Source organism: Myodes glareolus, chromosome X, assembly GCF_982192425.1.
Source record: "Myodes glareolus chromosome X, mMyoGla1.1, whole genome shotgun sequence".
NCBI classification, from domain to species: domain Eukaryota; kingdom Metazoa; phylum Chordata; class Mammalia; order Rodentia; family Cricetidae; genus Myodes; species Myodes glareolus.
The window spans coordinates 115,510,925-115,534,607 of NC_142053.1; the positions used below are offsets into that span (position 1 = coordinate 115,510,925).

Sequence of the window (23,683 nt, forward strand, 5' to 3'; positions counted from 1 at the left end):
GCAGAACTGGCCACAGAAAATGAATAAGATACTTGCTGGCACCAATTTCTCAGTCATCATGGTCAGTGAGCCTTGTTTTGTGTTCTTGACAGTTCAGAGCAATTCCTGGGAGTAAAGGACTTAGCTGAGCGGTAGGTACAAAGTGTTCTCCTGCCTGGGCTCCCTGTAGCCCTCTTTTCCATTCATGTGGGGCTGCTTTCCACAAATGCTTCCAAATATGATTTTGTTAAGCTCCGTGTGTTTAAGGTATTTCATTAATAGCACACAAATAAACAAAGTGTTCTTGAACGTTGAAATACTTTTTGTATTCTCTTACCCCAGAAATTTTTGTTCCATTTCAGCCAAGGCAAACTGTTTTTTGTTTGACCAGTTGCTTTCAGAGAGCCAGTCTTTGGGTAAAAACTGCACCATTGCCCTTGTCATTCAAACTTTTCTCGCTATGGGTAGATTTCACACCCCAAATGTCTCCCAAGAGAATGTAATTAAAAACTGAGTGAGTGCATGTTTCTCTCTCTCTCTCTCTCTCTCTCTCTCTCTCTCTCTCTCTCTCTCTCTCTCTCTCTGTCTCTGTTTGTGTGTGTGTGGGGGGGGTTTTCTTTGATGCCACGTCCTTAATTTTTCTTATTTTATTTTTTGAGGATTAAATCCAGAGTTGTTCGTATGCAACCTAAATGCTGTGTCACTGATATGGCCCTAGCTTGTTTATCTTGTTTCACACACTCTCTAAAACCAAGCTGTGTGTTTTTATATTCGATTCCTTTTGTGTATGCATGTGCATAGGTACACATGCCACAGCATGCACGTGAAGGCTAAAGGAAAACCTGCACAAGTCATTTCTTTCCTTTCACCGCATGGACACTGAGGACTGCACTGAGGTCACTGGGCTTTGAAGCATGTGCCTTTAGCTGCTGAGCCATCTCTTCAGCCCACATGTACTTTTTAGATTACTGTGTTATATTACAATGTGGTAAATACAGTACTCCACAGTCTGCTGATCATTCTGTTGTTGGCAGGTATTTGGGTTAGTTGTTTGCAACTGTAGGGTTTTATTTGGTTATTTGGCTTTTACAAATATAATTGCTGTAAATATTTTTATGCAAGGCTTCTTGTGGATATACACATTTTTCTTCCATCCATAGATCTAGCAGGGAGGGAATTAAAAATAGACTTATGTTTAACTTTACTAATACTACCAAATACACCCTAAAGTCTTTGTACCATTTTAAATAACTCTCTTCAATTTAGAAGCATTCCAGTTGCATCCCATCTTTGCCAACACTACATGTTACTACTCTTTTTTCAGTTCAATCCCTTTATTATACATAGTGACTTGTGGTTTACATTCGAATTGCCCCGTGAATGTGACTTGTTCATCTTGTATGTTTTCTTTTGCCAAATATGAATATGAATGCATAAAGTAGCTAAAGAATAAGTTGGTATGCATCTGTCTCCAAATATCTCCCTCCCTGACCTACAAAAAATTGTGCACCAAATTGTGCTTCAGTGACATTCACTTGGATTTTTCACAGGGAGTTTTTAGCACCGTATTAAGTGTGTGTTTTCTGGTTTGGTTTGCTTTGGATCTCAAAGCTGGCTAGGAGTATGAACTGATGAGTCTGGACATTTGGGGTTCAGGGTGGCATGCTAGGTGGTGGTTATGCATTTGAGGAAACTGAAGGTTGGGGGTGGGACTCAGCCCTGCAAAAGCAGAAGATGTCCCCTAAGCCTCTTCCTCATTCATTATTTTGCTTTCCATTGCTTATTCAGCTTTGTGATTGCAGGGGTTGAAGACATGGGGAGAGAGAAGGCCAGGATGAGTTTTAAAAATAATATTATTAAACATGTTTGGAAAGATGATCACATTGCCAGCCAGTGGAAGACTCTGATAGTCTCAAGGGACAAACTGTGCTTGGTTATAGCGGCAGTAAGAGACTGACGTGAAGAAGGCATTGCCAAACTTCTTTAAGCCTCAGAGAAAGATTAAAGTGGCTCATATTTATGTACAATACATTCGCACACGCACACGTGCACGTGCACACACACACACACACACACACACGCACACTCCCACACAGAAAAATCTGAGGCAGATGGGCCTTCTCCATCTTCCAGATGGACCACAGTATGTACATCAATGCACAGACTGGTCTAAGGACAATCAAGACCTGTGGTAGAGTGATATTAAAAGTCCATGTCAGCTCACTAGAAATCTGGTATGGACTGTAAAGGAGATCTTCACTTTAAGATTTTACTCCTGTGTTCAAATATATAGCAATACCTCATCTCCAGTAAATACGTCTCAGGTTTAAGATAGCACGATGGTTGTAAATCAGCTCTGAAACTCGACAGCTATAAATGCCATGTGGTATCAGTTAGATCACAAACCAAAGCCAATTTTTCAAAACATTTCCTGCTGGAATACCCACAACATTTTAACAGATGTCTTTTGGCAAGTTTTGAAGCAAAATAATCCCCTATCAGCATATGAAATAAAACCCAACAGAAAATAAAATGTGGAGTAGAGAGGGTTTTTTTCTTCTCCTGCTGCCATTAAGAGACAGATTTGGGAAAATCTTGAACTCTTTGGAGAAATACTTGGTCTCAGCCACAAAAGTCAAGGCATGAACTTTTCTCTCTGACATATACCATACAAAAAAAGATCAGGTTTTGAAAATATTCTTTCAGTGTTCACTAGAGAAATTTCCTTGGGTACTTTTGAGTATAATATTTGTTATTTCTTGTTCTGAGCACTGTTCATAAGTATAACTCTGGGTTTGGTTGAGGCAATCTTATGAAAAGCTAGGGGAAACGGCTTGAAAATACAATGGCACCCACAGAGAACAAAATGGAGGTGAGGCATCAAAGAAGAATCTATTGTTAGGAACAAGATAGACATGATTGATCCTGGCTTATTCAACAATGTAGTAATTTAGTCTGAGGCCTCTCAAAATCAATGGTGGGGGGGCAAAATGAAAGCCTAGGAAAGGAAAAGGAAATGGATTTTTCATTTTTCTCCAGCATGCTTTATGAAAACATCAATAGTATAGACAAGTTAAAAGAATTATGCAGCGAGCACACTGTACATGAGAAATAAACTATTTTTATTTTGAGTCTGACAGTTTGTTTACACTGGAACTGATTTTTGCCTTCATCTAAGAAATGCTCTTAAATGAATGAAATGGTGGTCTCCTAATACTCTTCCCACACATCTATTTTAAAGAAGCAAGTGTTGTTCACTGCCACTTCCGCACTGAGTGATATTTCCAAAGGCAGGGGTCCCTATGGGTATTTTTCATTACCTGTTGTTCTGCAGGCATCTTTCTCATGCTGTCTTATTCTCCCCTATGCTATGTCATTTTTAACTTTGTACTAAGAGCTGTACTGAAAAAGGATGTGTAGGTGGAAATAATTTGATGTCATGTCTTTAAGAGGAATTTTATTTCTTTAAGAGGAAGCTTGTTTCTTAATATCGGGCACACTAAGGTGCGAGCAACACAACAAATATTTATAAAACATTACTGAGTCAGTGGTAATGCGGCTATGAATAAGTAATGGCTAGTAGACCTCTGAATGAGCAATGTGATACATTTACATAAAGCCATTAAAGAATAATTTGGTTTATACAAATTTGATCAATTCTCAGCTTTTCTTCAACTTATCCATCAGTACCTATTAAGAAATGGCATTCTCATCCAAATAGAGATGCCCTGAGGTAGCACTGGCTTGTAATATGATTTATAAGATAATTTAGAGAAAAATTCTCTGAACACTCATCATATAAAATATAATTCAAAACACTCAGAGTCAGTTTTACTTCCATTGACCAACCTCCAGGAGATAGGACAGTTTCAGATACAAGACTCAGAGAGTGTGTAATTCGCGGTCCAGTTAATATTACATGCACGGATACTCTAATTCTACAGAGAGCCTAATTAGGTTTAGGTGGGGAACCCAAAGAGGACTACCTCTCCATTCCAAAGCTCAAGGTTTCCCAGTATCAGCTACATGCCATAGCTTAGGACTGTTACTAAAAAGAGAGATGCTTAGCTGAAGCTGAAACTGCTGGGGAGTAGAATCCAAGGAGACCTTTGTTTGATTAAGGTAGCCCAAGCCAGTGGTCTTCACAGTCAAGGCCACCTTTAGTGACCGTCAGGTTTTTCCTCATACTTGTTCAATGTGTAGGTGGGTTTTGCAAACAGATAAAAAATAAAATCTACTTCTCATCTCTCACTCCTGAAAAATAAAATACTCAGCAGGAGAGATGACTTGGGGCATTTATGATTAACTACCAAAATTCATTTGTCAATATTAATATCCTTTATATTTTCTGAACAGCAGTCTCTTATTATGTATTTTTTTAAAATTTCTTCATGAGCTACCAAAGCCTTGAATTACTTTGAAGCAATTCCTTTCCCATATCAGCGTGATACTTTGAGGCTCCCTTTCGCTTGCTTCTATGAGTTGTTCCTCTATTTTAGATATTCCAGTCTCTTAGATGAGACATGGATGTCATCTATGGCTGAGTCTCAGGATAGAGTCAGAGTGAGATCCAAGCTCAGGTGATACCTAGTACATCTTTCAGTAGAAGAGATTTAGGCTCTTTAAACTCATCTAGTCAAAACAAACTGGTCACGAGAAAATGACATTTGCTCTACATAAAAATTAATGACCAACCTTACGAGATAAAACTTAGAAACTTAAATTAGAATTAGATCTTAAATGCTTCTCACGATGCATACCTGCCATAGGGTTGAGAATAACTAGGTTCAATATCCACCCGTACCAATCCACGTATGGAACCAGAAGTTTCTGGTGGTTTCCTGTCTGGTTTTATGCATTTACTCTAGTAAGACAGAGGTTTCCATGGTATTTGGTCCCTCCTGAGATCTTGGACATGACTCTAATTTTAATTGGATTTTTCATAACTGCTAAAACACACAGATCTCTGGTATCATTTGATTGGGCAAATATTTTGGTGAGTTCTTATGAGGGGACACAATTAGTATCATGAAAGACCGAGAGAAAAAGTTAAATACAGGAATTCACAATTTACTAGATAAACACAGTATGTTTGTGTTCAATGATAATTTGTATTATACTAAAGCCCTGATATAAGGTAAGTACTATTATATGTACATAACTGAATCTAAAGCTGGTATAGACTAGACTTGCAGGCCTGTCTAGCCTTTGACATTGAAATATGGCATTGCTATCTACAAAGTCCTTCCACAGATATACAAATAAAGTTACTGAGAATAATAATAAAATAATTACAATGTTTTTGGTAAGTTTAAAATTTTGTTTTGGGCTACATTCATAGCTAGCTATCCTTGCACATAATCAGTCTGTGTGTTTTCTCACCTGGTGAAGTTCAAGAGTTTCAGGCAGGCCTCTAAGCCCTGCACCTGGAAGACTTAGGCAAGATGACTGTGGGTTAGAGACCAACATGGACTGGATAATGAGTCTCTCTCTCTCAAAATAAACAAACAAACAAGAAGAGCTTCAGTGTCTTAGTAGATCCTGGAGAGAGAATACTGATTACCAAATTATTTTCTAATACTGATTACCAAATTATTTTCCAAGCAAGATTGGCAATATGATTTCTTTCATCCAATACAAAATAAAATACAGGCTCTCTTCCTCAATTTAAGTATTGTGAGATGTTGGCAGCCCAGCATTAAACCCTGTGTGGGTGTGGGTGTGAAGCAAAAACTCTCATGGAAGCAATGATCTTTAAGAAAGCTTGATGAGAGAGAAGCAAATTGGAGCAGCAGGGAGAAGATGATACACATAGGACAATTTCCCCCGAAGAATTCATGGGAAAAGAAAGTCATTCTACGGGAAGAAAAGAATTTAGTCTTTCCCAACTTGGCAAGACTTAAATAAAAAAGATGAGAAAGTTCTGAATCTGTAGAGATGATTCAGTAGGTTAAATGTTTGCCTTGCAAACACGAGGACCTAAATTTGAAAGCTTGGTGTGGTGGTACACATGAATAATCCCAGACCTGGGGAGGTCGAAGCAAGCAGATCCCTGAGATTTGCTGGCCAAGCAGCCTAGCTTATTTGGCAAGTTCCGGTTAAAGACCATCACACATACAAAAACAAAAAAACCAACCAAACAAACAACAAACAAACACAAAATGGATAATTCATGAGAATTGATGATGCCTGAGTCCAGCCTCTGTCCTCCCCATGCACATGTACATACTCACATGCATGTATACCTACGCACACATACCTGCACATATTCAAACATACGTACACACATGCCGGCACTAGAATATACAGTGTGCTAAGTGCCACAATTCTAAAGATACTATGTGTATTTACTCATGTACCCCTCAAAATAGCCCTGGAAGGTAGAGGCTGTTATTCACCTATCTTGCTACAGATGTCAAAGAAGATGTCAGATTGCACCTGATCATGTAGGAGAAATACTAGATAGTCAGGATTTGAAGTGAAGAACTCTAGGTCCAGAATCTGTCCTCCTAGTCAAAATGGAATCATTTAGGAGAGAATGTCTCCCAGAATTGTATTTGTTAGGGTCATAGGTTTGATCTCACTAAGGCATTCTGTTGTGTACATTTTTTAATTTTTTCCTTTTGCATTCCATCTTCATAGTTTAACAGCACCCGCTCGCCCTCCCCCACTGAATGTTGCCACATGGCCCCATGGAGTAGAAAGGTATTGGTTCTGAGAATATTGTTCTGCAGCCTTTTCCTGCTCTTTTTCAGACGCTTTCCCTTTCTTCTCTCTTTTAACTTTATTGCAAACCCATTTGCAACTAACAGTTTTTCTCTTCAGTCAATTTAAAGGATGGGATTTTCCTAACTTGAATTAAGGACAGCCCTGTCACTGGTTTTGTTCCCCATTAATGTCCCCCTTGGAGTGGCACTTTGCAGCTCTGCTGAGCATAGATATCCTCTATCACCGCTTCTTGATTTTGTAGTTTGGGGAAAATACAGTTTTCCCTGTATTTATCAGACCAGCAAAGGTTCAGCTTCTCAAATTAAAAAAAAAAAAAAAAAGAACAAAACAAGAGGATCCTCTGGCAGCCAACTGTCCCTGTCACCATTAAATAAAAAGTACTTTTGGCTGCGGGTCAGAACCTGGAGTCAAGTCACTGTCCTTTAGTCCTTTCAAGTTCATTGTTATTCAAGGAAGGAATCGCCAGCAAAATGAGGCCTCTGGTGGTGGGAGTTTTCTTTCCTGCAGACTCCAACTCGGTGCTCAGCTTTACCTTGTTCTCTCTCTCTCTCTCTCTCTCTCTCTCTCTCTCTCTCTCTCTCTCTCCCCCTCCCTTCCTCCTTCCCCCTCCTTCTCTCTCCCTCCCTCCCTCTCTGCATACACCAAACTTTTTTTTTTTTTCCTTTTTGAAAGTTACCTAGGAAACAAAGTCTTTTGTGCTCCAACTTCATTTGAGCTATTCGCTTCTCTGGGAATCTGCACAAAAGCTGAAGAGAGAAAGAAGGTTGCAATATTTTACTAAAACGTTCATGGCGAACACAATTTTCCCAAGTTGGGGGGGCATCATAGACCGTTGGGTGTATTAGGGGGCTTTGCGGAAACCTGTGGTAAGGTAAGTAAACTCTGGGGTTTCCTTTAAATAAGGGGCTCTGGAGTCTACTCTTTAAGGAGACTTGAGGATAGTTCATTTGACAATACACGTGACCCTGAGCCAAGAGTACAGTTTCCAATGTGAAGACTGGAGAGGTTTATTTTGTTTTGTTTTTTGAATCCTGATTTTTAGGACAGAGTATTATTAAAACTTTACTGAAATAAGAGGAAATGAAATAGTTATTTTTTACAGTTACCCATCTCCCTCCGAAGGAAGAAAGAGGGTTCAATAGTGGAAACTGGGTCCTTTACAACTCTGGTTTAGAAAACCAACCCTAAAACCAAAAGTGGGATGGGGCCTTTTGAATAATCTGGGCCTGGAGCCCAAACTGGAAAGAAAAGTTAGACAGCATTAATATTTATCACGGGTATGAATGGACAATTTTCAAATGTCATATAGAAATCAAAGCCTCTAACTTACGCAGCTGGAAGAAAAGTTTTGCACAACAAAGCTGCAAGAAAATAAACCAGAACCTCTTCTACCAGTCCCAGCCTGAAAGAGAAACTTGCTTCCATCTTTCCCTCCAGAAACAGAATTTGTATATTTCACTGTACTCGGATACTGGGGCACATCTTTTCTTTGGCGCTTTTACAGCCATCTAATGTCAGTTAAACTGACTTTTAAAAATGTCATTCACCAAATCTGTTTTTCTGCGGTGCAATTAACGCCTGGACTTTTGATGGCCTCCTGGATTAGGTTGGTGGCTTATGCTCCAGGTGATGTGTTCCAGACTGTCTCCTGTCTCCGGGTTTTTTTCGTAGACTCTGAGGAATTTTATAGGCTTTTAGCTCATCTGCCTTCATTGATCATCATAGTCTAGAGCTCTCAAGATTTTTGACAGGAATTTATAGTGACATAAAGATACAGAAAGTAGATTTACCTTTCAGTGGATTAGAGACAGGCAGTTTTCTTCAGTTTGAAGGTATAGGATTTCTGACTAATTTATCTCTTCTCTTTATTCCGTTTCACCTGAAAAGCATGTTTTGTGGGCCCACTTTTTTCCTTCTGTACCTCTTCACTATTGAAACAAAACTTCCTATTTTGTTTTTCTGCTTACTATTTTCTATGACTGTTTCCTTTGTCTTACATGCTTATTTTTAGCCTTGTTTTAAAAGATTGAACTATGAAATTCCTTATGCATGTAAGGTATGGGATGTGAATCTGAATATATTTTGCTTGCAGTCCCACTCTCCAGAGGATGAAGACACAGATGTCATGTTAGGACAGAGACCGAAAAACCCAATACATAATGTCCCCTCTACACTGGACAAGCAGACCAACTGGAACAAAGCGCTACCTCTCCCGACTCCCGAGGAGAAGATGAAACAGGATGCTCAAGTGATTTCTTCTTGCATTATTCCCATCAATGTCACTGGTATCGTTTTCTTTCTTTCATTTAGGGGTAGTTGGGTCTGAATATTCCACGTATTCAGTGTAGTCAAAACCTGTGCTGTTAGCTTCCCTCTCAGCTAAGAATATAGTTTTGTCATGAGCAAGAAATCTTTCATCAACATACAAGTCAGGAGATAATTCAGTATGCTTTTGTCAGGTTTGAATACCAATTTGCATATATTCTGCTGGACTGCTTGTTATGTAAATGATGGACAGTTTCTTTTTGAAAAAAAACTCACCAAATAGCTCGGTGGCAGTGATTAATCACATGATAATGGTGTGTGGTACCGCAAGAAAGAAAACAGCAAAACCCAGGTTTCTAAAACTGCAAGTAAGGTCCCCTCGACCAACTAGAAAAATCTGTTTTTATGCTTCCCTGGATAAAGGTAGGCTTTGCTAAAAGACCATTTAGACGTCTGTATTGGTTTTAGGGATTTTTGATCTGAAAATATCGAGATACAGAGATGAGGGGTGAATTGTGTTTTAAAAGCAGCAAGCTTGCTTGACTTCTTTTCACTTTCTGCTATTGTATGCATTTAAAGTTTGCATATTAGTCTAGGTAGGATGGAAGCCTAGCTGGAGTTTTCTTCAGAGTCTGATAGCAGAGGGAGTGAATTCTGGAGCTGGGGCTTGGAATTTTAGTTATAAATCAAATGATGTTTTAGTTTTTAAAGGAATCTATAGTTTAGCATACAAAGTGATAGGTTTAATAATGTGATTTGTGTGTGTATGAGTGTGTGTGTGTGTGTGTGTGTATGAGAAAGAGAGGAGGGAGAGACAGACAGATAGACAGAGAGAGAGAGAGGGAAGGAGGGAGGGAGGGAGGGAGGGAGGGAGGGAGGGAGGGAGGGAGGGAGGGAGGGAGAGAAAGTTATACTTTGTTCTCAATCATTCTCCCCCCGACAATTAAATGATCTCCCATTAGTATTTATTAAACACCTCTTCTAGTTTCCTTTTGCCTTATTTGTGTAATGAAAAATTTAAAACAGTCACACTGTGACAGAGTTCATCTTGATTCCCCATAACTAAAGATTGCAAGTCCCCTGAGAAGCATTTTGGACATTGCTATTATTAATTCCACTCAGATTTCTCTCACCTAGAGTGGGGGAACAAATGGACTGGGTATCTGGGACAGATATTATTTTCCCTCCTGAATGAGAGATACTCTAATGCATTGGCCAGTTGTGCCGTGAACTGAGACTTAATTTTCCTGCTGACCTATTCAACTTATGGGATAAATTATTCTAAAGATGTGCACTTATAGAACCTCTATAATCTAAATGAGATGCTCTAGAGGAGTTCATCTGCCAAAATGGATCATTTTGGCACCCCTTTAACTAATTTTTCAGTCTGGGAACATCTGACTATTAGCAGCCCCTGCTTCTTTTCTGGTGCTGAAAGTAAAATCTTGTTTTCAAAATGTAGTGCTGTGATTATGGGCCATCATCTTGTGATTAGGAAAAAGAGAAGATTTTTCTTTCAGTTTTATTTCAGGAGCTCTCAAGATGAAGGCTCAGATTAGATGTTGATTTCAAGAGCTTCAATGAGAGCAGTGTTAATGATGTCCATATAACACACAGTGTCTGTAGATCATGTCTTCAATAATTATTAAGATTCAAATGGAGGATTTAAGTTTTTTATTGGAACCAAGAAAGGAAAATATCATGCTTATGAATTCTCTAATAACATTGTAATCATTCATCACAAGACAGATAGATTTCAAAGTGGGCCTAGAAACTGTTGACACTGTGAGGCTCTCCAGCTGACCCAGGGTCTAACAGCTAGGAAAAATGATGAGGTGATCAAATCCCGAAGCACAGCATTCCAGACTCCTTAGCCACAGCTTACACTGGAACCTCTACAGTGTACGCTTGTGCCAGACAGAGTTTGAATTCCTTACCGTCCTCTTCATTGTACTAATTTAATAGAACCACATATAGTGCTACTAATGTGATTACAGAGAAGAACTAATAGTCACCATGATTGGTCCCTGCATGCATAACAACAAACAATGCTTTGAAGACTGGGGAGTCTGACTTATAACTGATTGGCACCGAAGGTAGAGCCATTGTAAGTGCAGGACCAGGAACTCCTCTTGATGTTTATTTCCAAACCAAAAGCATCCAGTTTATTCACAAGACAAAAGTAGAGTTAGAAGATTATCGAAAGAAGAAAGCCCTAATCTGTGGTGGTGTTGTGTTTCCTCACAGCAGTTTGTGTGTGTGTGTGTGTGTGTGTGTGTGTGTGTGTGTATTTTCTTGGAGAAGATTGAACATTGAATCTTGAACATTCAATCATTGAACATTGAACATTCAATGTTGGAGAAGATTGAACCTTCAGGAGGTGAAGGGAGAAAAACTCACAAAGACACTTTGTGACCCAGAGAAATGGGTCAGGATACACTAGGTTCACATCTTGGGTACTGATCTACTATGCAAAAGGTATCAGTTTCAAAGAGTCCAGAAATAGAGCAGAAAATAATAGTGAGGAAAGGTTATAACCAGGTCAGCGTGAGAGGGCTTTGCTGATGCCCCTCTCCTCTATTTTTCTTTTCATTTCCCTCTTTTGCTTCTTTCTTTTGGCTTTGCAAACTATTGTGGGCGGCTGAATTTAGAAGTAAATCTTAATGTACTACAGCATCACAGATTTAATCCAAAGTCTTCCCTGACTTCCAATCAATAAACATCACTGTGTTCCAAGCAAATGAAAACTTGTCTGCTATTTTTCAGGCTAACGAGACCTTTTTGTTGGTTGCAGGCGTTGGTTTTGACAGAGAAGCTAGTATACGCTGTTCTCTTGTTCATTCACAATCCGTCCTACAGCGGAGACGAAAATTGAGGAGAAGGAAAACCATCTCGGGGATTCCCAGAAGAGTTCAACAAGAAATAGGTGTGGCATAAAAACGTTCATGGTTTCTGTCTAGTGAAGGTGACAAGGAGGGGAAATGGGTGTCACTTTCAACTGCCTTCAACTATAACATCCCTTAGAAATACTGAAAGTTTTAACTTGTAGTCATTTTAAACTACGGTGTATTTATTTACATTCAGAAAACCATTTGGTATTTTTTAGCTCTGTTCTTGAACATAAAGGCTTAACCTTAGAGATTCAAGCATTCCTGGTGAAATATATCTTGTCATTTCAAATGCTTCATTGCGATGGGAATATGAATAAATATTCTATGCAATATTTTTGAAAACTGTAATTTAATATGAAGAAAAATGTACTTTTATGCTATTAATTATTTTTCAAGTAAATTTTAAACATATTCAAATATAGAATCTTAAAAATATAATATCTTTGGGGACATTTAAATTTTTTCTGTTCAATGTATTTTATATTTATACTAATTTCAAAATATTATGGTAGCAACTCCATGTAAATAAGACTTTGATTTTTTTTTAATGAAGTCTATGAATTGTATTCCATTGTGCTTGTGTTTCAAATCACCAGTGAAAGTAGTGGCCAGGGCTTTAGATTTTGTAATTCAGTTGTTTTGGGCTTTTGGATTTTTAAATCATGGGTTTTTTTTGTTTGTTTTTGTTTTTTTTTTTTTTTACGAAAACAGTTACTTGCTGGAGCAAATTAATTCAAAGAGAGATGATTCATAAAAACAAAAGGCATATCTTCTCTCAATAAGTGTACATGATGCATGTGTGTGTGTCTACACATATACAAATAGACATGCAGATAGAAACAGAGACAAATGAGGTACAGAAAGCATCAAACTTTCTCCTAATTTTAGAGACTAATCTTTTTTGTAGGAAAACGTTTTAATATGGTAGCACACAGATTTATAAACAACCCTCAGAATGCCCGTTAATCTCCCGATCTGTAATGTCTTATGGTATTTTCCATGTGCCCTAGATTCCGATGAATCACCCGTGGCCAGGGAAAGGAATGTGATTGTGCACACAAACCCAGACCCCTCCAACACTGTCAATAGGAGGTCCGGAACCAGGGACTCTGAATGCCAAACTGAAGATATTCTGATTGCTGCCCCATCCAGAAGGAGAATTAGAGCTCAAAGGGGTCAAAGCATTGCAGCTTCCCTTTCTCATTCTGCTGGCAACATCTCTGCCCTGGCAGACAAAGGCGATACCATGTTTACTCCTGTAGTGAGCAGCCGCACAAGATCTCGGAGCCTTCCTCGGGAGGGAAATAGAGGTGGAGATGCTGAACCCAAAGTTGGTGCTAAACCCTCAGCATATGAAGAAGGAGAGCCTTTTGTGGGTGACCATGAAAGAACCCCTAATGATTGTAGTGAAGCTCCAAGCAGCCCAAGTGCACAGGAACACCAGCCTGCTTTGGGCCTGGCCTGCTCTCAGCATCTTCACAGCCCCCAGCACAAGTTAAGTGAGAGGGGAAGGTCTCGTCTGTCCCGAATGGCGGCTGACTCTGGAAGCTGTGACATCTCCTCCAACTCAGACACCTTTGGAAGCCCCATCCATTGCATTTCCACAGCTAGTGTCCTCCTCGGCAGCCACATGGACCAGAAAGATGACCACCAGTCGTCCAGTGGTAATTGGAGTGGGAGCAGCTCCACATGCCCCTCCCAGACCTCAGAGACAATCCCTCCTGCAGCTTCTCCTCCCCTCACTGGCTCTTCGCATTGTGACTCAGAATTGTCACTGAACACGGCTCCTAATGCTAACGAGGACACCAGTGTCTTTGTGACAGAACAGTACAACGACCACTTGGATAAAGTAAGAGGCCACCGGACAAATTCCTTCACCTCCACTGTTGCAGATCTGCTGGATGACCCCAACAACAGCAATACAAGCGACAGTGAGTGGAATTATCTGCACCACCATCATGACGCATCCTGCCGCCAAGATTTCAGTCCTGAGCGTCCAAAGGCAGATAGCCTGGGCTGCCCAAGCTTCACAAGCATGGGCACCTATGACAGCTTTCTGGAAAAGTCTCCTTCAGACAAAGCAGATACTAGCTCTCATTTCTCAGTGGACACAGAAGGGTACTATACCTCGATGCACTTTGACTGTGGTCTCAAAGGTAATAAGAGCTATGTCTGTCACTATGCAGGCCTGGGCCCAGAGAATGGTCAGGGTGTAGGAGTTCCTCCTGGTCTTCCGGACTGTGCCTGGCAAGACTACTTAGACCACAGGAGGCAGGGGAGACCAAGCATCTCTTTCAGGAAACCAAAGGCAAAGCCAACTCCACCTAAACGTAGCTCATCATTGAGAAAGTCCGATGAAAACACAGATATTTCTGAGAAGAAAGAACCAAAGATAAGTAGTAGTCAGCATCTGCCTCACAGTTCCAGGGAAATGAAGCTGCCTCTTGATTTCTCCAACACGCCTTCTCGAGTGGAAAATGCCAATCTGCCTGCAAAGCAGGACTCTCCTTGGATAAACCAGAGTGAACACGCCGTTAAGGAACCTCAGTTGGATGCTACAGACATTTCACCATTCAAAGACGAAGGTGCTGAATCAACTCACTATGCAGACCTCTGGCTTCTAAATGACTTGAAAACAAATGATCCTTACAGATCCTTATCTAATTCAAGCACTGCTACGGGTACCACAGTTATTGAATGCATCAAATCTCCAGAGAGTTCTGAATCCCAAACATCCCAGTCAGAATCAAGGGCCACCACCCCATCTCTTCCTTCTGTCGATAATGAATTTAAACTGGCTTCACCAGAAAAGCTGGCTGGCTTAGCATCTCCATCAAGTGGCTACTCAAGCCAGTCAGAAACCCCAACCTCCTCTTTCCCGACAGCTTTCTTTTCTGGTCCATTGTCTCCTGGAGGTAGCAAAAGAAAACCGAAAGTCCCAGAAAGGAAATCCTCACTACAGCAACCGTCTTTAAAAGATGGAGCCCTGTCATTGAATAAAGATTTGGAACTCCCGATTATACCTCCTACCCATCTTGACCTAAGTGCTCTTCATGTTTTGAACAAACCATTCCACCACCGCCACCCGCTGCATGCTTTTACTCATAAACAGAACACAGTCGGAGATATGCTTAGGTCAAACCCTCCACCGTCTCTTGCAATCACACCAACGGTCCTGAAGTCCGTCAACCTTCGGTCTATCAGTAAGTCTGAGGAAGTTAAGCAAAAGGAGGGCAATAATACAGATCTGCCCTGCTTAGAGGAGAGTCCTGCGGCAGCGGCTTCTGTGACTTCCTTATCTCCAGGTAAAACAAGGCCACACACAGCAAGGAAATCAGTATCGCGCCAGTACTCCGCTGAAGACACCTTCCTGTCCTTTTTAGATGCCCCTGCAGTTGAAATGGGGCCAGAGAAGCATCTGGAAAAGAACCCTACTTTTGATGTGAAGAATCACTGCGATTCAGAAACTGTAACCTCAGCTAGTAGCAATCCCCCAGATTCAAGTGTGATGAAAGACCAAAGACAGCTGGAAAGTGAGCTTATTCCAGAAAACACACCAAGTAAGAACTGTGGATATTCAACGGGATTTCAGAGGGTGCCTGCTGCACGCCCCAATGATTTGGGCAGTAAAATGATGCAGTATGGAGCAGGTCCAGATGGAGTCCCACAACAAGGACAGAAGGCACCCTCTGGAGTTGGGGAAGAAGGTGTGAAACTGGAATCTGTGGGTGGAATCGCACTTCAAGCCAACTCACCAACTAGAGTAACAGACATAAGCAGTCAACATAAGCATCAACGTGCTGTGAGCCGTCACCATGACAAAGTGCCTGTGACCATCCGCCATGAGTCAGAGATGTCAACTATAAATTCATTCCCTGAAAAATGTTCTGAGCAGGAAAATATTGTGTCAGGTATTTCACCCAAAAGTGCCTCTGACAACAGCAGAGCAGAGGAGACCCAAGGAAGTATGGATGAGACGTCGTTGAAAGGTCAGTTAATGATACCTTTGTTAGGGTGGAAATGTGTCCTATGGTGGTTCCTGCATTTTCTATTGTTCTCTATAGCCCTGAGTGTTGGTTTACCTCTGCCATTTTTTCACTTATTCAAACAATTTAGAAGAAACCTATTGTTATTTACGAATTAATATTTGGCAGATATCTCTCTCATTTTAAAAATCGTGGTGAGGTACCTTCTATTTGGTTGATCCTGGAGTCAGGGAAACAGGGTAGTGTGATGTATAGCTGCCTCTTAAAGATGTTTCTGTTCTTGTTTTAAGAATCATCACCGAGCGATGACACCACCACTTCACCACTCGGTGAGGACTCTCCCGCTGAAGCTGAGGGTGTGTTTGTGTCTCCAAACAAACCTCGAACAACTGAGGATCTATTCGCTGTCATTCACAGGTGAGAGAGTGTCACCGATTTCCCAGAAACAAAAGGCACAGAAAAGAATTTGCTTCTTGAAGTGTCTCTCACTGAATGAAAATATGGGGAAGCATTTTGTACCCATAATACATACAACAAAAACAAAAGCAACCAAGGAAGAAGTATCTCTCCAAATAAAATCCATAGACTTGTATGCATGTTTGAAAATGTGAGGTAGATAGATAGCTACAGCTAGACGGACAGATGTGTAAAGTTCAATTGAGAGAGCTCAGTGAGATTCCCCCAGGAAAGATATTCTGAAACAAATTTACCTGTGAAAGCAATTTATTATTAAGTGACTTGGAGTGAAAGCTCAAATTCAAGAATGACCTCTGTTGTACATATTACATTTTGTACTTATTTATCTATGCAGTACTAGAAATCAAACCCAGGACTTCTCATACATACTAGGAAAGCACTCTGCCACGGAGTTACACTCTTAGCCCTGGCTTTTAAGTAATCCCTCGAGTCTATAAAATATGCTCAAAGCTGTAATCTCACACTAGCTGATACAAACATATGCTGATTTGCCAGAACCATCTGAGCCCATCTCAGCTCGGAACAACTGAAAACTGTTCTCTTCTATTCTTTCTCTTTAAAAAGTGAATTTCTTTCATGGTGCTGACTTTTATCTCTAAAATGAAAGGCCATATCCCATGAATAGCGGATGTTCTCTGGGTTGCTTTCCAAGAACATGGTTTTGCCTTTGCTGCCCAGGCACGCTTTCTCTTTCATACCTTTATAACCTGTTCTCAGTGGCCCATATTTGCAACAATCCATTCCAGCTGCTGACCAGAGAAGCAGAGCCAGAACTCATCCTTGAAAGCAAACTCTTAGCCGCTGAACCAAATGATGCTAAATGTGCTCTTTCCACAAGCATGAGTCCCTTATTCCACCTGGCCTTGGGGACCGAGACGTAATTCCCCAAGGATAGAAGCCAGGGTTTATCTTTCCCTTTTCACAGACTTTCCGTTTGTGAAACAAACTCTTCACAAGCAGAGGTTTTTTTTTTTAATTGATTTTTCTTGAGCTTTACATTTTTCTCCGCTGCCCTCCCTGCCTCTCCCCTCCCCTTTAACCCTCTCCCAAGGTCCCCATGCTCCCAGTTTACTCAGGAGATCTTGTCTTTTTCTACTTCCCATGTAGATTATATCTATGTACATCTCTCTTAGGGTCCTCATTGTTGTCTAGGTTCTCTGGGATTGTGGTTTGTAGGCTGGCTTTCTTTGCTTTATGTTTAAAAACCACTTATGAGTGAGTACATGTGATAATTGTCTTTCTGGGTCTGGGTTACCTCACTCAAAATGATGTTTTCCAGCTCCATCCATTTTCTTGCAAAATTCAAGCTGTCGCAAGCAGTTTTTAATGTCTCCTCCCGCCCCTCAAACTTCTGCTTTTGAAAAGGGTTCTCTTTCTGTTGGTGCTGTTTCAATTGGTTTTATTTTTCTTAAAGAAGGAGCACTGTTCTTTCACACCTGCATTTTCCTAAGACTTCCATTAGTAGCAGCCTCTGTGTATACCATAAGCAGTCAAACTTCCTGACAAACAGGGTAAGAATCACCAGTTTATGTTCTTTAATCACAGTTGTTGTCTAGACGCCAATCATATTCCTCTAACCTTCACAATCTATCTTCAAACTCAGTACAAATTATTAATTTGCTATGTAAGTTAATGAACCCTCAAAGAACCATGTGGTGTGTCTGGAAGAGTGGGCAGAATACACATTGTAGAATTAGAAAGATATTGACTTCAGACTCCTGACAATGCTGCTTTCTATGCTGCCTTGAGTAAGTTAAACATCTGAACTTAACCTCACATATTTGATTCTGTTGATAAGAAATCATTTTGTGTCTAGAATACTATAGATGCTGAGAAGACCTGCTGTATGAAAATTCTACCCTCGGGTGACACCAAGGACAGATATGTAAAAATATCAACCACAGGGGTTTCTCTGAGCATGGTCACACTCCTTTGGAATCTGCAAAGGCAAAGCTCACGTTTCCCATACCACACAAGGTTTTACGGTGGTGAGAACACATGCCACCAGAGCCAGGAATGACTGAGTTAGGCTGAGGACTCATTGAGTTTGGGCACACTTAATCCAAAATAAGATCAATAATTCCATGATCGAAATAGAGGTTAGGTAGATTTAAGGAGTTTGGTAACCTTAGATTTGTATTTGTGGAGGATTTACCTATCTATTTCCATCCCAGTGACAAGAGTTATTTCTCTGTCTTGAGAGCTTAGGTTTTATAATATTTTCAGAGCTGCCGAGATGGTTTGAGTTTTCAATTCCTCACAAAGAGTTGAATTACTGCTTGATATAGTGTTGCTGCCCCTGAGTAGCTAAGGATTACTGTATTTGTGTTCAAAAACAGATTGATTTATTTTAAAAGTCACTAAACTAACTTTTCATGTGCAGTGAATTAAAACGACTTAACTGGTAAAATGTAGGTTAGTCTCCAGCACGAATCTCCACTGTTCATCACCAAGGCCCATCAGGTCTCAAGCTAAGGCCCGTTGTGTCCCACCGACGCCATTTTCCACTTGCCGTACTTACTATTATTTGGAAGCTGATTGTTGATGTGAGAATATGCCTCTGTATTTTACAAACAGATTTAATGAGAAAAAGCAACAGTCTTGCCCCACATTGTAAACAGAAGTCGGCAGTCCCCCCCCTTAAACTCTAGAGGGGCAAGTAATGAATCTTAACCTTCCTCAGTATGGTGCTAATGCTTAGTATTCTACTATATAGGATGCTCTTTAAATATAATAGATATGGGAATCAGATGGCAAACTTATTGATTCATAAAATTGTATGTGGACTCAGATTTTTACCCCATTTTCTCTTTTCTTAAAAGATCCAAGAGGAAAGTACTTGGAAGGAAAGATTCTGGTGACATGTCTGTTAGAAGCAAATCCAGGGCTCCTCTTGGCAGCAGCAGCAGCAGTGCCAGTTCTGTCACTTCACCCGGCAGCAATGTGACATCTGGGACTAGCCAGAGGTCTCCTGGTCTCATCTACCGAAACGCCAAAAAGTCCAACACATCCAACGAGGAATTTAAGCTACTGCTTCTCAAGAAAGGCAGTCGCTCTGATTCTAGTTACCGCATGTCTGCCACCGAAATCCTGAAGAGCCCCATCCTGCCCAAGCCTCCTGGAGAGTTCACTTCAGAGTCCCCACAAAGCCCTGATGATACCCACCAGGGCACACCTGGGGCTGAAGCGCTGTCCCCTCTGTCCCCGTGCTCTCCACGAGTCAATGCAGAAGGGTTTTCCTCGAAAAGCTTTGCCACCTCAGCATCATCCCGGGTTGGACGTTCCCGGGCCCCACCTGTGGCCAGCAGCAGCCGCTACAGTGTCCGCTGCAGGCTGTACAGTACGCCAATGCAGGCCATCTCCGAGGGAGAGACTGAAAACTCTGACGGGAGCCCACATGATGACCGATCCTCCCAGAGTTCCACATAGTTTGCCTGAGCCAAGAAGACCTCAGATGTACAACCCCTTCCTGTTGAACGAATGGTGTTGATACCGTAGAGGAACTAACTGGGAGAAGTAGCAACAGGGTGGGGGAATCGCATCGTTGTTTGGCAATGAACTTCTAAATATGTGCTGGAGAAACAGAAAGCGATTGAGTCATTTCTTTATTAGTTTTCATGTTTTAAGTAGCAGTTCTGTCTGTTGTGATTTTCTTTAGCATAGTTTGATTTACCCGATCTCATTCCTTGTGATAATAAAGAATACAAAAATATCTAACTTTCTTGAAACCTAGACAAGGTTTTCCCAGAGCTGCCTATTCTGAAAATAAAGCCCTCACTGTCATACTTTAAGAAGATGAAATTACTCTGGAGGTTTGGTATTTTTTTACATTAAAATGAACTAAAGCAAAATTTAGAAGAAAGAACTACACATATGTAAATACCATATTTTTGATAAAAATGTGTAAATAGATTTATCAATGATGAGTGGACAAGTGGCCAATTATCTACCACATACCAACTGTTTATAGGACACACACAAAATATAATAACTGTATTCTGTGAATACCATTTTCATATCAAATACCATATTTAAATGTCCACCAACATGATTTCTGAGTGATAAACCTCAAATATGAATTTAAAACCGGTGAAATAATGGAAATATTGAGGTCATGTACTGAATTGTGATTAATTTAAAATAACGAATTCAGACCTAATCATTGTTGTGACAAATTGTAGCAGAAACAAGCTAACCTGAGTTTGTGGCTGTGACTTGCCATGTGGCAATTTGAACAGAATGAAAGCATGCTTTTGATTTTTTTTTAACCAATGAGAGAAATCATCCTTCTCAATGCAAAGAACCCCCCCTCCCAATAGCATTAAACAGTGTCCTTTAGAATCTAATTTTGTTTTTCAATGGATTGCTTTAAGAAGAATGAGTAGAGAAACCAGTAGTTAATTCTAGGTCATGTTTTATGTAAGGCTACTGGGGACAAACAGTCATACTCTAAGGACTAGACTCGTTAAGCTTCTTAATTAGCTCCAGGTTCTTAAACTAACAGAGATAAAAACCTAAGCATGCCACAGAGCTATTGAATTCTCAGTAAGCACCTGCCCTGTGATGAGTTTTCAGTGAAGCTTTTTCTCTGTGCTGATGAGATTCATGCTACCTAAAACTTAACAGAAATGACACTGTGAACAATGTAGTTGGGAAATGAGTATGTGTATATGCATTATTTATATTCACTCTTCACCTGGGCATGGGGAGCAGCTCTGGTTCACAATGCTACTATATACAGCGAATTTTTGTCTGGTTTTACTAGAACTGCTTTGATGGCAAAAGGGGAGGGTGGTGGGTGGGAAAGGCAATGTCAGGGCAAGTGCCCTGATAAAATGAAGGCAGGGAAACAAGCTGAATTACTTGAAGTTACTTGAATTTTCTTGTCTTAAAACTGAAAAAAAAAAAAGTATAGTAACAAGTTGAAATCTGCAAGTGGTTCTCACACCTCTGATTTTAACATGAACTGATACTAATGTTTGAAATCATATGTCAGAAATATAAGCACCTATGTACTTAGAATAGGTTTTGAATGGGAGCAGTAGAAATTAGAACTAAGGAGGGATACGATCTGTGAAAGACAATGACAGAACACACCAGGGTTACCAAGCAAATGATAAGCAGCTGGCTTTATGCTTATGCAAGTGGTATTTGAGAAAGTAAGATGTATGAAAGGATTTACTCATGGTAAATGAAGGAGAAAGTATGGTCTAAGAAGACACTGTCTTTCAATAGAAATTCGTTATAATATTTACAGATTAAGAATTAAAGAATCTGTTGTTGGTGTTTTGTTTGTTTGGGGGGAAATGTCTGACTTCTTCTATTATTTGTTTTTACTGCCAAATTGTGTTAGTTAATTTCTTGTCATTCTTGTATGTAAAATGGGTGTTGGGGGTGGAGGGATAGAGGAGAAGACTGAGAACTGGGAGAGAGAATGAGAGAGAGAGAGAGAGAGAGAGAGAGAGAGTAAGAGAGAGAGAGCGCGCGCAAGTGTGTGCTGGGGATAGATAAACTACCTGGTAAAGGGTTTGAACATATACAAAGTGTTACAATTTTGTTAAAAGAAAATGTTGGGGATTGAAAGAAATTTGACCACCATTTACCATTGGAACATGTAACTCATTACAAAACAAAAAACAAAAACAAGCAACACATACACATACACACACACACAACCAGCATGGTTTGACATCATCTGGGGTCATGAACAAATCTGTCTCATGCTTTGAAAAGTACACTCCACAAAATTTTAAAAATAAAAGTTTTTAGACAAATGTGATAAGGAACCATCATTTTCAGTCACAATAGGTGATCATTTGTAATTTTCATAAAAGCAGTTCGTTTGCAGTATGGCTTTTGTGTAGATAGGGGGTTTTTTAGTGTGAAGAAAGGTATATGGGTTTTAAAAGTGATTCTAAATCTTGAATAGAAGAACATAAATTGGCTTTAATAAAAATGTCACCTTTTATTATTGACATTAATTTAAGTAATCATATCATATATTTTTAAAATACATATTTGACTTGAATAGTGAGGCAATAAGGTACCGTCGATGTGATGATCACAGAACCACCCTTATAATATAGTTTTACTTATTTTGTTTACTCTAAAAATCTATATCAGAGTTTCTCTATTTTGTATTTCATAGATTTAAAGAAATCCCAAATAAAGACGGATTTTAGATTCACTGTGGACAAGAATATTGAATAAGAAAGTTTTAAAAGCAAGCAAATCCTTTAAAATTAGTCTTCACAGCTTTATAATATACTAAACAAGACCAAGATGTAGGTCTGTCTTTAACATCACTGTCATCTTGAAGCAGGGTACACACATTAGGTATTGTTTAAAAAAATAAAAACAAACAAACAGACAAAGAACAAAACCAATCGAAACTTCTTCTGTTGTTTGCACTGATGCTATTTTTTCTTCTGTGTTTATCCAACACGTTTATGTTGCGTGAGGGAATTCTGTTTTACTTTCTTGCTTTTCTGGTGATTCTGGTTTGATTTTACTTGTTTTGGTTTTGGCTCAGTAGAGGACATGGACTAGTAGCAAACAAAATACACCGTTTGCTCTTGCCAGTGAGTACAATCTCTTTAGTGGTGGATGCTGAGAGGATAAGACACTAACAAAGCTTGAATTCTGAAGGTTATGGTGTAACTCTTTTGGTACTAGAACCAGTTCGTGCTGGCCGAAAAGACAATGGTTTTTGGACTTGCATCCATTTTGTATTTTTGTAACATTTGTAAATATGAACTTTTTAAATTGTTGCAAAGATGGTTTCTTTTGTAAAATGTTTTCAACGTTTACATTCAATCCAAGCCTTTGTATATTTTAGAGCTGTGCAACACTTTAAGTCTTGTATTTATTTTTAGTAAAAACGGTGACAGTTTCATTGTGAACCCCTCTCAAAAAATGTATCAGAACAGTTTGATTCCCTAGAAAGTGTGTATAGAGACTGCAAATAAACGTGACTGCAATTAAAGAGCTGGGGTTTCTCTTTATTGTTATGTAACTATAGTTTGGAAATTTCACAAGCAGGAAGTGTTTTATAGGCACCCAGATATAAAAGAGGGGTTTATTAGCAGGAAAGCATGCTATCTATAACGGACACTAATCTAGTTTCATTTTTAATAGGGAATGACATATGTTCAATACTCAAGCTACTTTGTGGTTCCTTTCTATACTAGATGAAGGTTTGTGACTTTATTTTGAAACACTTGACTGCTTTGTTTCAAAGTTTATTATACTTGTACATCCAAAAACATTTATACACACACACACACACACACACACACACACACACATATGGTAAATTGACACTAGTTAATGTCACATCAACTTTATTATATAGCA

The 23,683-nt window shown here is 39.7% G+C and overlaps 1 protein-coding gene across 2 annotated transcripts in view; it reads left to right on the forward strand.

Annotated features, from left to right (window-relative positions):
* The window catches only part of Nhs (NHS actin remodeling regulator), a 335,750-nt gene extending 312,438 nt beyond the window's left edge, over positions 1 to 23,312 (forward strand). For both annotated transcript variants that reach the window (XM_048440661.3, XM_085684451.2), the window contains exons 4-9: positions 6,622 to 6,684; positions 8,801 to 8,993; positions 11,768 to 11,899; positions 12,875 to 15,853; positions 16,141 to 16,267; positions 19,150 to 23,312. In XM_048440661.3, coding sequence (XP_048296618.3) covers positions 6,622 to 6,684; positions 8,801 to 8,993; positions 11,768 to 11,899; positions 12,875 to 15,853; positions 16,141 to 16,267; positions 19,150 to 19,756 — 4,101 coding nt within the window. In that variant the 3' untranslated portion in view covers positions 19,757 to 23,312. The remainder of the gene's footprint in view (positions 1 to 6,621; positions 6,685 to 8,800; positions 8,994 to 11,767; positions 11,900 to 12,874; positions 15,854 to 16,140; positions 16,268 to 19,149) is intronic.
* The last annotated feature ends 371 nt before the right edge of the window (positions 23,313 to 23,683 follow it).